This window comes from Piliocolobus tephrosceles, chromosome 10 (genome assembly GCF_002776525.5).
Source record: "Piliocolobus tephrosceles isolate RC106 chromosome 10, ASM277652v3, whole genome shotgun sequence".
Taxonomy (NCBI): domain Eukaryota; kingdom Metazoa; phylum Chordata; class Mammalia; order Primates; family Cercopithecidae; genus Piliocolobus; species Piliocolobus tephrosceles.
In genome coordinates, this window is record NC_045443.1 from 130,389,791 (window position 1) to 130,406,155 (window position 16,365).

The 16,365-nt window shown below is 51.1% G+C and overlaps 1 protein-coding gene across 8 annotated transcripts in view; it reads right to left on the bottom strand.

The window, feature by feature from the left end:
• GOLGA3 (golgin A3) overlaps positions 1–13,704 on the bottom strand; it is a 51,644-nt gene extending 37,940 nt beyond the window's left edge. For 4 of the 8 annotated variants that reach the window (XM_023196800.2, XM_026449534.1, XM_023196805.2 and 1 more), the window contains exons 1-3: positions 13,393–13,704; positions 6,315–6,625; positions 2,297–2,569 (exon numbers count right to left, since the gene is read on the bottom strand). In XM_023196800.2, coding sequence (XP_023052568.2) covers positions 2,297–2,569; positions 6,315–6,447 — 406 coding nt within the window. In that variant the 5' untranslated portion in view covers positions 6,448–6,625; positions 13,393–13,704. The other 4 variants (XM_023196803.2, XM_023196801.2, XM_023196802.2 and 1 more) reach the window with 4 other exon arrangements.
• Positions 13,705–16,365: the final 2,661 nt, after the last annotated feature.

Consider the following 16,365-nt stretch of genomic DNA (forward strand, 5'->3'; position numbering starts at 1 on the left):
CCTCTTTTTTTTGTTGAGACGGAGTTTTGCTCTTGTTGCCCAGGCTGGAGTGCAGTGGTGCGATCTTGGTTTACTGCAACCTCTGCCTCCTGGGTTCAAGCAATTCTCCTGCCTTAGCCTCCCGAGTAGACGGGATTACAGGCATGCAACACCACGCCTGACTAATTTTGTATTTTAGTAGAGATGGGGTTTCTCCATGTTGGCCAGGCTGGTCTCGAACTCCTGACCTCAGGTGATCCGCCTGCCTCAGCCTCTCAAAGTGCTGGGATTACAGGCGTGAGCTGCCGTGCCTGGCAGCAAGTGCCTTTTAACAACAAAAAGAACTGGGTTCAAAGCTGGAGCCGTGCTGAGCACTCTGAGGCAGGCTCAGCTCTCACCAGCTGCAACTTCCCCTGGCTTCACAGCAGCTTCTCCTGACCCCGCTGGGAGGAGCATGTGAAAAGCCGGCACTGTGGAGTTACAGGCAGTACCCAGCCACAGGAGCTCAGCCGCCGCTGGGTCACGAGACCCCAGGGGCATTTCCTTGCACAGTTATATCTGGGGGTGAGTTACAGGCAGTACCCAGCCACAGGAGCTCAGCCGCCATGGGGTCATGAGACCCCGTGTGCATTTCCTTGCGCAGTTACATTTGGGGTCCGCTTTGACGCACAGCTCATCTCAGCTCCTGTAGTCACAAGCACGTTACGAAAAGGCTCTGGTGGTACTCAAACGGCTGAAGCCTGGCACCAGGCCTCACTGCAGAGTCAATGATGCACAGGCTCCGCCCTCCAGGGCTGGAAGCAGGTTACCTCAGTCTCCAGACAGACAAGACTCCAATCCGAGGTCATGCTCCGGGACAGGAGGGGAAAATTATAACGTTTTAGCCAAAACCAGAATTTAAAGTATCTAAAACCCAGACCTTTCATTTTGGGTGATGAAAGGGTTGCATGCTGCGTGCCAATGTGTCACAGTTACAAACCCAGGACTCCACTTCCCAGGGCGGAGCGTGTGGCCCTCGTCCTTAAGCCAATAGCAGACACGGCCCGATGGCCTGGGTACCAACCAGAGGAGGGAAGCATAATCACGCAGCAACGCTTTACACACGGCACCCTCCTTACATGTGGATGCTGAGGAGATGAGCAGCTACTGTCCTAAATAATCCCTAAAATCTGAGCAGTCACCAAGAATTTCACTGTCAATGTACCATTATTGGTTCATACGTTTTATCACTGAAAAGATCTCTAGTCCTTTTCACGAGGCAACGAGGTCCGGATGGCGAGACTGTAAGTGGCCAACGCAGGCCTACGGCCATCAGACAGGTATTTACACAAGTCGGCAAAATGAGCAGGGTTTCAACCAAACACTGATGCAGGAGACAGGCTCAGAGCCAGGCGCCAGCAGGAACAGACGACCGGGGCATCCCGCAAAGGCGTGCACGCAGACCCAGCACTGCTGTCACAGAGGCACCTGGGCCAGAGCTCACACATCTGTCACTTCAGGACCCCAAAAGTAAATAAACTAAGTTGAAAAAAATCAGGAATCTAGATTTTTCACACGCTACTTCTCAACTTAAACGCTGGCAATGAGTTTTCAGAATTGTTTCAAATAAACACATGTGAAATGCAGTTTGATTTCAGTAATTTGGGGGTTTTTGTTGTTTTTATTTAGTTTTAAGAAATTTTTAAAAATATACTGCAGGCCAGGCACAGTGGCTCACGCCTATAATCCTAGCATTTTGGGAGGCCAAGGTATGACGATCACTTGAGCCCAGGAGTTCAACACCAGCCTGGGCAACATGGTGAGACCCTGTTTCTATAAAAAATAAAAATAAAAAATAATTAAAATTACCCAGGTGTGGTGGCGTGCACCTGTTGTCCCAGCTACTTGACGGCAGAGGCAGGAAGATACCTTGAGCCTGGGAGGCAGAGGCTGCAGTGAGCTCTGACTGTGCCACTGGACTCCAGCCTAGGCGACAGAGCAAGATCCTGACTCTAATTAAAAAAACAAAACAGGCTGGATGCCCACGGTCTGCTTACCAAGCACCTGGGTGACACAGGACATGCAGGCCGGCCTTTAACACAAGAGCGTCAGCACCGCTGCCAGTCAGACTGTAGCAGAGCCTGGACTCCAACTGCATCTACACTCTCTAATGTGAAGCTCTCTTTGCTAAACGCACAGCCCTGCATGGGACTTGGATGGCACACGGCAGGCACAGGCACACAACGGCTCAGAGAGCAAGTGCGCAGGGCACCTGCTCCCAAGGGGCTGAGTGACACGAACGTGGAGGGTGGGAAAAGCAGCGGGAACGGATGCTTACACAGTTGCGTTTCTTGCATAGGAAGACTGAGTCTGAGAGACTGCAAAGCTTCTTTTCTAACACTGCCCTCAGCACTAGTTCCCTGAGCCTTCCTTAGGTTGTCATGGAAACCAGCCACACCTGGAGAGGCATCAGGGCCCACTGGGCTTGTGGTGGGGTCGAGAGATGACGGAGGGTCTGGTGAGGGTGGCATTGGCCCGTTCTGACAGAGGCCTCCCTGGCCAGGTCCGTCCGGGCTTTCTCCTTCCGTGGAAGCTCTGTTTACCTCAGCACCTGGAAAGACAGAGTATGCTGGACCACCGTGGATTTAACAAGTGATGTCGCTTTTCAGACACACAGCTGGAGTAGGAGAGAAGAGGATCCAGACTCATGAGCACGGTACCTTCTCACCCCACAAAGGCGTTCACTCTGAGAACAGCAGCCCATGGGCCCCATCCCACAGGCGGGGTGGCCAGGATAAGGCCCACAGCCCCGCTGGTGCCATGTCCTCCCTGTAAGGTGAACTCGCCCTCCACGCCTCCACTCTGGCTATAGAATTTATGTAGTAACGACAGTAACATTTCCTCTTTTTATTCTTTTTTTTGAGATGGAGCCTCGCTCTAGTGCCCAGGCTGGAGTGCAGTGGCACAATCTCAGCTCACTGCAAGCTCCACCCACCAGATTCAAGCGATTCTCCTGCCTCAGCCTCCCTAGGAGCTGGGATTACAGGCTCCCACCACCACATCCGGCTAATTTTTGGTCTTTTTAGTAGAGACGGGGTTTCACCATGTTGGCCAGGCTGGTCTCAAACTCTTGGCCTCAAGTGACCCGTTCAACCGCCTCGGCCTCCCGAAGTGCTGGGATTACAGGTGTGAGCCACTGCACCCAGCCAATGTTTCCTTTCCATTTAAGTAAAACCAATAAGAAATCTTATGAAAGTCAACTGTTTAAAACAAGCAAAAACCACAAATGCTTAAAAAACAGCTGACAATCTTTCTAGTAGGCACTGGGAACAGCAGTGTTCATCAGAGTCACAGCCTCACATTTACAAAGGCTGATTCTGGAGTCATTTCAAAGCCTAAGCTTATCCTCCAAGGCGAGGACCCTACGGCAAAGAGGTGGATTATGTCATCAGAACAGCACCCGCGAAGCAGAGACAGAACCCAGAACTGCGCTTCTGCTCGAAGACTGCCTGCTGGGTAAACGCCTGGGTTGAACCAGTGACAATTCTATAGCCACCTGTTACCTCAGTTCGCCCACTAACATGATTATATATAAATTACCCACAACACAAACTAAAACATAGTTCCTCATCAAATGGAATAAAGACTTCTTTCAATGAAGTGATTTTCAGTCTTTTCCCTGCCCCCTAACTGCTGACTGGCAGGTGGGTCAGTTCAGTCAAAGAACCAAGACATGTGAGGGGGAAGGGAGGGTCCTCAGGGGGTTCTGGCCCTGGTTCCAGTGGCTCTCAAGGCCTGGCAACACCCCACCTCTCACAGCGGTCAGCATTCCTCGGATATCCATGTGCATGTAGTACAGTAAATCTGCTTTTTGCTCAAGCAAATTAAAAATGGGTTTCTTTCACTTACAAATATGAGTCCAAACTAACACAGCTACTTACTGTCATGCCTCCTGAAAGAAAAACCAGAGTAAAAGCAGGGGTGCCACAGACAGGAAGCCAGAGCAAGGGGACCCCACCAACGCACTGAGACGCCTTTCATGCAAAGGACCGGGGAGCTCCACTGCTAGGAGAGGGGAACCTTGCATTTCAGATAAAAGTTAACAGGTTAGGCCAGGCGCGGTGGCTCACGCCTGTATTCCCAACACTTTGGAGGCCGATGCAGGTGGATCACTTGAGGTCAGGAGTTCAAGACCAGCCTGGCCAACATGGTGAAACCCCATCTCGACTAAAAAGACAAAAAGTAGCTAGGCACGGTGGCATGCGTCTGTAATCCTAGCTACTTGGGAGGCTAAAGCAGGAGAATCACTTGAACTCAGGAGTTGGAGGTTGCAGTGAGCCAAGACCGCGACACTGCACTCCAGCCTTGGCGACAGAGCAAGACTCTGTCTCAAAAAAACAAAAAACAACAACAAAAAAAGAGGTTGGCCACATGCAGTGGCTCTCGCCAGTAATCCCAGCACTTTGGGAGGTGGAGGTGGGAGGATAACTTAAGGCCAGGAATTCATGACCAGCCTGGGCAATGGCAAGACTGTCTCTATAAAAAGTTTTTAAAATGAGCCAGGCAACTGGGCACGGGGCTCACACCTGCAATCCCAGCCACTTTGGGAGGCCGAGGCGGGTGGATCACCAGAGATCGGGAGTTCGAGACCAGCCTGATCAACATGGAAACTCCATCTCTATTAAAAATACAAAATTAGCCGGGCATAGTGGCACATGCCTGTAATCCCAGCTACTCGGGAGGCTGAGACAGAAGAATCGCTTGAACCCGGGAGGCAGAGGCTGCAATGAGCCGAGATCGCACCATTGCACTAAGCCTGGGGGACAAGAACAAAACTGTCTCACAAAAAAAGAAAAATCAGCCAGGCGTGCTGACATGCGTCTGTAGTCACAGCTACCCCAGAGACCAAGGCAGGAGGATCGCTTACACCCAGGAGACCAAGGCAGGAAGATCGCTTACGCCCAGGAGCTCATGGCTGCAGTGAGCTATGATTACACCACTGCACTTCAGCCTGCTCAATGCAGCAACACCCTGACTCTAAAAACAGTAATAAAATTTTTAAAACAGAAAAATAAAGAGGTAGAGGCTGCGATTAATCAAGCATCTTGCTCGAGGGTACAATGCTCCCGAGTGGTAGATCTAAGAGCTGGTTCCATGGCTGTCGGTCTCAGAACCCCTGACCTTGGGCCTTCAAGCTGTTATCTGCCTCACCTGATGCTTTTGTAGCAACGACCAGCGAAGCTATCCTAAGTGCCTGAGTATCATTTTACAGGAATTAGACTGTGATTTCTGATAGTAAATTAGCACATCTACAGTCTACCGTTTTAAAGCACTGAACCTCCTGGCCAGAAAGAGGCAGGAGAACTGAGTGAATAACTAACTCACCCTTTCCCTCTGACACGTGCATAGCCCCGGGGGGCTAACATAAAATTGTGCTCAGTAATCCTTAGATCTCTACTGAAATAGTTCTGAATTCTAGCTATTAAACATTTGGCCACTGACCAAACAGGCAGAATTTGGCCAGGCACAGTGGCTCACTCCTGTAATCCCAGCACTTTGGGAGGCTCAAGTGGGTGGATCACTTAAGATCAGGAGTTCGAGACCAGCCTGACCAACATGGTGAAACCCCATCTCTACTAAAAATACAAAAAACAGCTGGGCGTGGTGGTGGGCGCCTATAGTCCCAGCTACTTCAGGAGGCTGAAGCTGAAGAATTGCTTGAACCCAGGAGGTGGAGGTTGCAATGAGCTGAGATTATTCCACTGCACTCCAGCCTTCGCAACAGGACACTGTATCACACACACAAAAAAAAGGGGCTGGGTGCAGTGGCTCACGCCTGTAATCCCAGCACTCTGGGAGGCTGAGGTGGATGGATCACCTGAGGTTGGGAGTTCGTGACCAGCCTGACCAACATGGAAAAACCCTATCTCTACTAAAAACACAAAAAACAGCCGGGGGTGGTGGCGCACGCCTGTAATCCCAGCTACCTGGGAGGCTGAGGCAGAAGAATCGCTTGAACCCAGGAGGTGGAGGTTGCAGTGAGCCGAGATCTCGCCACTGCACTTTAGCCTGGGCAACAAGAGTGAAACCCCATCTCAAAAAAAAAAAAAAGGTAGAATTCTGGGCAGGGAACACGACAAAGACCCATAGATCCCCTTCAGGGAAACACTGCTGCTGCCCACAGCCGTCAAATGGCGTTCTGTTTATCAGGAACGTGCTTGATCTGAAGGTGGCATCATTCAGTTACTAAAACATACTTTGAATGAAGTGAAAAGCCCACAGTGGTCTCAACACCACGTCCTCCCTCAACACCACGTCCTCCTGTAACCAGCACACAGAGGAACCTGACGACTTACACTGGGCTTTGTCCTGCTGGTCAGGTGGCACCACTGGGCCTGGGGGCTTCAGGGGGCCCTCGGGGAGAGCCAAGGGGCCACCGTGGGATCTGTCCTCCTGGAGGCCATCCTGCTCGGCCGACGCGCCGTCCATGGTCAGGACGACACCAGCTGCACTGACGCCGTGGGGCTACAAGTGAACCTTCGACAAGCTTGGTTTCTGCCATCAGCAACAGCCAAGAGCTCCTGGGAGGGGCCCCACTGTGTCTCCCATTTTCAGGAGATCTAATGACTCAAATGGCTTGAGGTCAAACCAGCTAATATCATGATACCTGACAGGAGAGAAAGAGAAAAAATGTATTATGAAACTTTTACTCGTCAGATTTCAAGTATCGATTACAAAATTAACATATGGTTCCCAATTTGCATACGTACAAGAAACAAATACAGACTTTTTCATTCAGCAAATAATCCTGGAGCCCCTACCATGTCCTAGGTCTTGCAGCTAAAATGCTGATCCAGCCACACTGGGCCCTTTCCTGAAGGAGCTTAATGTCTGTGTCGGTGCCAACTAAAGAACATTCTGCCGGGACACTGCGGCTTTGTATTGTGGAGTAGCTGTCACACGGGGCAACTGAGGAACTGAGTTTTAAATTTAAAATTAATTAATTTGGGCCAGGTGCGGTGGCTCACCCATGTAATCCCAGCAATTTGGGAGGCCGAGGCAGGCAGATCACATGAGATCAGGAGCTCAAGACCAGCCTGGCCAACATGGTGAAACCCCATCTCTACCAAAAATACAAAAACTAGCTGGGCGTGGTGGTGCACACCTGTAATCCCAGCTACTCGGAAGGCTGAGGCAGGAAAGTCGCTTGAACCTGGGAGGTGGAGTTTGCAGTGAGCTGAGATCATGCCACTGCACTCCAGCCTGGGCAACAGAGTGAGACTCCATCTCAAAAAAAAAATTAGGCCAGACGCAGTGGCTCACGCCTACTATCCCAGCACTTTGGGAGGCCAAAGTGGGTGATCACCTGAGGTCAGGAATGCAGACCAGTCTGGCCAACATGGTGAAACCCTGTCTCTGCTAAAAATACAAAAAATAGCTGGGTGTGGTGGCGGGCACCTGTAGTCCCAGCTAGTTGGGAGGCTGAGGCAGGAGAGTCACTTGAACCTGGGAGGCGGAGGTTGCAGTGAGCCGAGATCGCACCACTGCACTCCAGCCTGGGCGACAGAGGGAGACCCCATCTCAAAAAAAATTTAAAAATTAAAATATCAGACTCGCAGGCCTAAGTGTGCTAGGGCACGCTCCCCTCTCAGCCAGTGGAGTGACTGCCCAAGGCCAAGGCTCCTGCTGGCAGCCCCACCCCTTCAGGTTGGACAGCTCAGATCTGGAGAAACAAAACTTTAAAAAGCAGGTGCCATGGATGTGGTAACTGTATACAGGGGTACAAGGACACCAGAAAGGCAGCTGCCTTGGAGTGGGGGCACAGAGAGGGCATCTCACAGCAGGGCCCGTTCCCGTCTTTACCTGCAGCTGGGTTAGAGCTCGCTGGCTCTCTCAGCCCTGCTGGGCTACATTCAGGTGAGCAAAACTTTGCCCAACATTTGACAAGTGATTATCCACCTTGAAATGTGCTGGTGATACTATTAACTCGTTTCCTTATCAACAGGTAAGACACTAGCACGAGCTTCCATTCATTCTGCAGAAATGCTGGCATTTATTCCTTTAAAATCAGTTTTGTATTAACCTACATTATGTTCCGTGTTTAACATTTTTCATGATAAATATTACACAACCTTCGCCTCTAGCTTACGAATCCCACACAGAAGGTATAGACAAGAAGCCCACGTGGGGCCGCGCGTGGCGGCTCACGCCTGTAATCCCAGCACTTTGGGAGGCCAAGGCGGGCAGATCACCTGAGGTCAGGAGTTTGAGACCAGCCTGGCCAACATGGTGAAACCCCATCTCTACTAAAAATACAAATAACTAGCCAGGTGTGGTGGCAGGTGCCCATAATCCCAGCTACTTGGGAGCCTGAGGCAGAAGAATCACTTGAACCTGGGAGGCAGAGGTTGCAGTGAACCAAGACCACACCATTGCACTCCAGCCTGGGCAACAAGAGTGGAAACTCCATCTCAAAAAAAAAAAGGGCCGGGCGCAGTGACTCATGCCCATAATCCCATAACTTTGTGAGGCCAAGGTGGATGGGTCACTGGAGGTCAGAATTTCAAGACCAGCCTAACATGCTGAAACCTCATCTTTACTAAAAATACAAAAATTAGCCAGGCATGGCAGCACGTGCCTATAATCCCAACTACTCAGGAGGCTAAGGCAGGAAAATCACTTGAACCTAGGAGACAAAGATTGCAGTGAGTCAAAATTGTGCCATTGCACTACAGCCTGGGAGACAAGTGCCAAACTCCATCTCAAAAAAAAAAAGCAGCCCACATAGCTGGTCCTTGGGAGCACATGTGCCGCTGGCCCCACAGCAGGATGTGCCTGTCTTTCTAGGAGTTTTTACTCTCACTCTATCTGCCATCTAGACTGGTCACCTGTGAAAGAGGAAACCCACTGGTGGTGGGTGTAACCCAGTCCACTGACACAGTCAGTAACTCACAGAAGGGCGTGCAGACCTGTATCTGCTCATAACTATAATAATCCGCCATTCCTCGCTGCCGCCTTGCATCCTACAGGCCAGAGACAGTTATGAGTTCATAAGAGTGTTGTTCAGAGCATTAAAAGGTTACATATGCTGTTAGCGTGAAACTAGCAGTAAGGGTTTGTAACCAGAAAGCACTGTGAATAGAAATGTGTCACACCATTAGTAACTATAAATCCAGCACAGCTAATCAAGAAACTACTGTAAACAAAGGATCCTAGGAGTCTTGACTCAAGGTGCCTGGCACCTATAAATATTTAAAGATTGAAGCAAAGTCTGAATCACAGAAGTGAACGAAGTTACTGAGACTGGTCAAGAGCTAATCCTGTGTGCAACGAATTCTCAATCTCACTTTTGTGTCTACGACCATCTAGTAACATCTTTCATCCCTGGATTTTCCAGGTGGGTGGGTGATAAAGGGGCCCTAGAGCCTCGCAGGATCTGAGCCACACACCTGTCCTTACACACAGCACAGAACTCTCTGAAAATCACTTTCCAGGAAAAACACTGCGACGATCTCCACCAAGCCTGCCCCTCGGCTACAATCCCAGACGCGCCCCAGGAGAGCTGGGGGTCAGTCGGCCACGCCCCCCCGGGAGTGGAGAAGACACCCCCTAAACAAGGGAAGGAGCATTAGCAAAATGACAGCCGCTCACCACAGGCTTCCCCTTCGACCACAGACGAATTACAAACCGGCAGGGAGGGATACACGGGTGGAATGTGGACTCTGCTGAGCCACTGAATATTAGCACCTGTACATCTGGTCCTCCTGAAAATTTCCTAGCAAAAAAAAAATTGTGTTTTGCTTTGGGATGTCTTTGCTTCTGCCTTGCGGGGGTGGGTGATGATATGGAAACGACCGTGTGTGGCTACGCGTGCAGTCCTCCTGGCCCCTCAGGTAAAGTGTCCTGTCCATCCCCTGTGCCATCGCTGTACCTCACGTGGCCTCCACCACAGCACGTCATGTCTGCCACTGTGTGTGTGCCCATTACATGGCGAGAGCCTTGAAGGCAAAGACTCATTCCCCATCTGCCTCCTACAACCTTGAATACTCCCAATTCCTAAAGTGCCAACGCGGATTTAATTTGCCGAATTAAATATCCAGTTCTGCTGAGTACATTCCTTGGCCACAAAGCTAATGGTTCCGAAACAAAGTGATCAAGTATTTGAATCCTTGAGCATCAATACTCCCTTTTAAAATACAGAAAACTCTAAATGATTCCAGCTGAAACATCTGAAAGCTTCAGTTCCAATGAGGGAGTCCAGGGAGTTAGAAACTGGAAGAGCAGCATCACGACCACAGCCCAGGCACCACCACCTGAACAGAAAGGATGGGACGGGCCGGGCGCGGTGGCTCAAGCCTGTAATCCCAGCACTTTGGGAGGCCGAGACGGGCGGATCACAAGGTCAGGAGATCGAGACCATCCTGGCTAACACGGTGAAACCCCATCTCTACTAAAGAATACAAAAAACTAGCCGGGCGAGGTGGCGGGCGCCTGTAGTCCCAGCTACTCGGGAGGCTGAGGCAGGAGAATGGCGTGAACCCGGGAGGCGGAGCTTGCAGTGAGCTGAGATCCGGCCACTGCACTCCAGCCTGGGCGACAGAGCGAGACTCCGTCTCAAAATAAATAAATAAATAAAAGAAAGAAAGAAAGGATGGAACGACCAGCAGGACCCGACTCAGTCATTACAGGCAGAGCACGCAGAGGAGAACTGCTGCAGAGGCCCACAGTGACGACGCCTGGGCCTTACACTGACCAAGGAGGAGGAACATAGCCAAAGATGCTCAGGTTCCACCGAGAGGGCACGCCAACATGGTGACAGCCAACTGCACCAAGCTCTCTGAGTCCAGTGCAATCACAGATTCTGCTCACTTAATTCCCCTGCTGGCGTCCAAGCAGCCCACCTCTCCAGAACAGAGACCCCCAGACGGTGACTGTAAGTCACAAAGACGGCCCCTGTTTATAGGCAGCTCCTCCTGAAGCCGGACCAGAGAGAGAATTCACTAACTGCCTGGAGTCTGCCGACAGCGATACTTCTCCCTGTAGGGCAATAAGCAGTCTCGGTCGATCCTCAGTCTTGCTTGATTTTTAGTTAAAATTTGGAATGACTCAGTCATCAGGGCCTCATTACCTCAGACGACTGACAAAAGCCAATCTCCGGGCAGCAAGGAGGAGGAGCAGCCAGTTGCCAGTGCATCACAGAAAGCTGTTATTAGGAACATGACTCCATTCTGATTTTATTTTTTAAATAAAGAGGCCAGTCTAATCAGTCTCACTTATTATCACTTGCACTCCTACATCTCTAGAGGGAAGAGATGGGACAAAGCTGTCACTTAGAACTCGGAAAGGTACATACAACCCTAGGTTCACAGCTGGGTAACATCAAAGGACTTCACACTGCAAAACCACCACCTCAGGCACCTACAGGACTTTCTGCTTCCCCCACACCTGAATTCTGTATACAGACATTCCCGGCTCCATCTCCTCCACCTCGTTTCAGCTGTCCTATCGGGTATGAGAAACAACAGAGCACAGCCAAAGACCAAACACGATTTCCCCAGGAAGACAGTGCCTGGTGGAGGCCACACCAGTATCCAAAAGCAAACAGAGATGTACCCACCAAGTGAAAACCAAAAGCAAGCCTCACGTCACTGCAGAGACATAAAGGGCAGGCTTGGAAGTCGGGACTCCGGCCTCAGCTCCCAACCCTCCACCACTTAGCTGTGAGAGCCTGGGCTAGAGATTTAACCACTTTTAGCCTGTCTCCTCCCGTAAAAACAACGAGAAAATGAATGCAAAATTTTGCCAGGATTAAATACAACAAGGCACAGAGTCTGTCCCATGTCCTCAATAAAATGGCAGTAATTGTGATTTTCCCTTTAGTTGTTGCTTGTCAAAATCGCTAAGTAAAAGCCAGCCTAAGGCATTCTCACTTGGGAAAGTATTTTTTTTTTTTTTTTTTTTTTGAGACTGAGTCTTGCTCTGTCACCTAGGCTGGAGAGCAGTGGCGTGATCTTGGCTCACTGTAAGCTCCGCCGTCTGGGTTCACCCCATTCTCCCGCCTCAGCCTCCTGAGTAGCTGGGACTACAGGCGCCCGCCACCACGGCCGGGTAATTTATTGTATTTTTAGTAGAGACGGGGTTTCACCGTGTTAGCCAGGATGGTCTCGATCTCCTGACCTTCTGATCCGCCTGTCTCGGCCTCCCAAAGTGCTGGAATTACAGGCGTGAGCCACCGCGCCCGGCCATGCTATTTCTTAAGGCAATGGGCGGGGGGGATAGGGGGGAAGCTCCTCTACAATCTGAGTAAAGTCAGATGATTTATTTCCTTCTACACTGCCCGGAAAGCTATTAAAGGATTATAAAGGGCTATGTTCATGTCATTTAAAAGACAATTCAAAATAATCCACAACGGGTGTGGCTGCTCACACCTGTAACCCCAGCACTTAGGGAGGTTGGGGTGAGAGAAACGCTTGAGGCCAGGAGTTCCACACCAGCTTAGGCAATACAGCAACACACCCAGTCTCTTAAAAAAAAAAAAAATCCATGAGTCACCTGTAAATGGCTTACACTGTCCCAGTGATAATAAACTCCAACCTCTTACTAATCCAGCACCTGCCTACACCAACATCCTTACCTCCACCGCTTTCCCCCTGTGCCATTACACTCCAGCCACATTCTCCGCCTTAAAACGCCAACCTTTCTCCGCCCTCAGGATCTTCAAACTTTCTGCCTGAGACGTGTTTTTCTCACAGTTTTGCCTGGCTTGCTTCTCGTCACACAGGCCTTAGCACAGAAGTCGCCCGGCCCCCAGGCTCCCACACACCAACCACTGCCCGGTACCCTCTCGGTGGCGACCCTGGGTGTCCCTGTGCTAGGTGAGCTCGGCGGGGGCAGGGCCCAGGCCCACAATGACCAGGACCCGCCACATGACTGACATTCGTCGGGTTCATACCCGTGACAACGCCCGGCCCCACTCGCTCTGGGCACCTGGAATGGAGACAAGTCCGCCAGCGACAAAGGCAAACAAGGAAGTACTCGGACTCCTGAAACCCCGGCTTCCCACGAACCACCCGACACCAAGTCACGCTTGTCAGCTGCAAAGGGCCAGACTAAAGGCACAAGCACTGCCCGAGTGGTGGCGGTGGACAGCTTCAGGACATGCCGCGCTCTTCAGGCGCAGACAAGCATTCAGGAGGGCCCGCGGGCACCGGCATTTACAGAGTCCGCTCCGCTGCAGCTGTAGGGGCGCGCCCAGGCCCGAGGCCACCGCAGCGAGGAGGGGGCGACTGGAACGGGGCCGTCCCGCAACGCTGCAGGGACGGGCTCAGGCCCCGCCGCCCCACGCCCGGCCTCCGCCGCCGCCCCTCGGGCCTCCCCGGTCCATGCACGGCGGGAACCAGAGCCCCGAGGCGCTGCGGCCCCCACGCCTCTCACCCTGCTGCTGCGGCAGCCAAGGAGGCCGCCCGGCCCGGATGCTCCGGCGGAGACGTGGCCGTGCGAGGGGCGGGGCGAGCGGTGGAGCGGACTCGGGTCCCCGGAAACAGCCTGCACGCGCTGTATTCGTTCCGGAACAGAGACTGTCCTCCTCTTCTGCCAGCGGCCACCCCAGAGCCAGGGACGCTCTGGCCGCAGGGTCCGGATCGATCTCACCTCCGAATGTCCGGAGGCCGGCTTCAGAAAGTGACCTTAGGAGTTTGCGGACCTTTCCCTAGTAGAAACGCAACTTCCGGACTTGCAGGACCAACTCCTTCAGGAAGCTGAACTGAGCTTCCGGCGGAAGTGGCGTGGCCGGGACTCGGCGGGGGCGCGGCCGTCCTCGGTGTGGGCGCGGCCGTCCTCGGCGTGGGCGTGACTTCCCCGCCCGCCCCAACCCCGCACCTCCACCCGGCTGGCGCCCTTCGCGCTTCAGGTGCCAAGTTCAAAGGCGACGCTGCTTTCGACCCTATTTGCTTCCCCTTTAAAAGGCAAAGCTGGACGGCGCGGGGCGCTGGGGAACGGCTTTCCACCTTCCCTCGTCCACCAGGCCGCTCTTCCAGCTGTGAGGAAGGTGGCGGCCTGGAGGCCGCCTCGGGGTCCTCTGTGATGTTGCGCTCATCTCTGTGGATTTTGGAATACGCTTCTGTCTAAGAACCTTTCTGGAATTTTGATGGGAACTGCTGCAGATCATTTGGGGAGCACGGGCATCGCTGACTCGGTCCTTCATCTGCGTCCATGGTGGCTTCTCCATTTATTTAGGTCTTTTGATTTCTTCCACCAGCATTTCGTAATTTCAGCATACAGATTCTGCACCTTTGAAGTGTGTAGTATTTCACGTCAAGCTACTGTGACACTGCGTTTTTGACGTCGTTTTCCACGTGTTCACTGTTGGTCTACACAAACGTGATGAATTCTATCTTGATTTTGTTATCCTGAGACCCCACTGAACTCATTAGTTTGAGGGTTTATTTGACGTTTTGCGGTTGTCTGTTGTAAAATCCTTGTATTTTTTACATGGGCCATGATACTATCTGCAAATGCAAATTCTAACTCAAAATGATCACAGACTGAGGCGTAAAATGTATGAATGAAACTATACAACTTTTAGAAGAAAACAATTTCTGACATCTAGAGCTTGGGGAAGAGTTCCTAGATCTGACAAGAAAGCACAATTCACAAAAGAAGTTGATAGCGTAAACTTTATGAAAAAATTAGAAACTTTTCACCAGACGTGGTGGCTCACGCCTGTAATCCCAACACTTTGGGAGGCCGAGGCGGGCGGATCACCTGAGGTCAGGAATTCAAGACCAGCCAAGCCAAATGGTAAAACCCATCTCTACTAAAAATAATTAGCTGGGCATGGTGGCAAGTGCCTGTAATCCCAGCTACTTGGGAGGCTGAGGCAGAAGAATGGCGTGAATCCCGGGGGTGGAGCTTGCAGTGAGCCAAGATCATGCCACAACACTCCAGCCTGGGTGACAGAGCAAGACTCTGTCTCAAAACGAAAAAAAAAAAAAAAGGCCAGGCGCGCTGGCTCACGCCTTGTAATCCCAGCACGTTGAGAGACTGAGGCAGGTGGATCACAAGGTCAACCAATGGAGACTATCCTGGCCAACGTGGTGAAACCCCAGCTCTACGAAAAATACATAAAAATTAGCTGGGTGTGGTGGTGCGTGCCTGTAGTCCCAGCTACTTGGGAGGCCGAGGCAGGAGGATCACTTGAACCCAGGAGGCAGAAGTTGCAGTGAGCTGAGATCATGCCACTGCACTCCAGCCTGGGTGACAGAGCAAGACTCTGTCTCAAAACAAACAAACCTTATGAGAAAGACCACATTAAGAGGATGAAAAGATGAGTCACAGACTGTGAGAAAATATTTTCAAACCACGTTTGTTGAAGGACTAGTAGCTAGAATATATAAAGAACTCTCAAAACTTGACAGTAAAAAAAAAACAAAAACAATTATTCTGGGGACAATGGCTCATGCCTGTAATCTCAGCACTTTGGGAGGCCGAGGCGGGCAAATCACTTGAGGCCAGGAGTTTGAGACCAGCCTGGCCAACATGGAGAAACCCTGTCTCTACTAAAAATATAAAAATTAGCCAGGTGTGGTGGTGCACGCCTGTAATGCCAGCTACTTGGGTGGCTGAGGCACAAAAATTGCTTGAACCTGGGAGGTGGAGGTTGCAGTGAGCTGAGATCATGAGATCATGTCACTGCACTCCAGCCTGGGTGACAGAATGAGACTCCATCTCCAAAACACACACACACACACACACAAGACAAGCAAAACACATGAAAAGACATTTCACTAAAAGGATATATGAGGGGTAAATAAGCTTGGGACCAGGTTCAGTGTCACTAGCCATTACAGAAATGCACATTAAGATGATGTTGAGGTCAGGTGCGGAAGCTCACGCCTGTAATTCCAGCACTTTGGGAGGCCAAGGCAGATGGATCACCTGAGGTCAGGAGTTTGAGACCAGCCTGACTAATGGTGAAATCCCATTTCTACTAAAAATACAAAAATTAGCTGGGCATGGTGGCAGGTACCTGTAATACCAACTACGTGGGAGGCTGAGGCAGGAGAATCGCTTGAACCCGGGAGGTGGAGGCTGCAGTGAGCTAGGATCATACCACTGCACTCCAGCCTGGGTAACAGCAAGACTCTGTCTCAAAAAAAAAAAAAAAAAAAAAAGACTGCCTTGGGACATTAGTATACACCTATTAGAATAGCTGAAATAATATACAGCAGTGGCGATATGGAATGCTGGGATTAATGTAGTTCAGAGTAATCTCTCAAATAATACACAGCAGTGGCAATATGAAATGCTGGGAATAATCTACTTTAGGGTAACTAATCTCTCCTACATTGCTGATAGGAACAGCAATAGTGCACCTACTCTGGAATACAGTTGGGCAGTTTCTTTCTT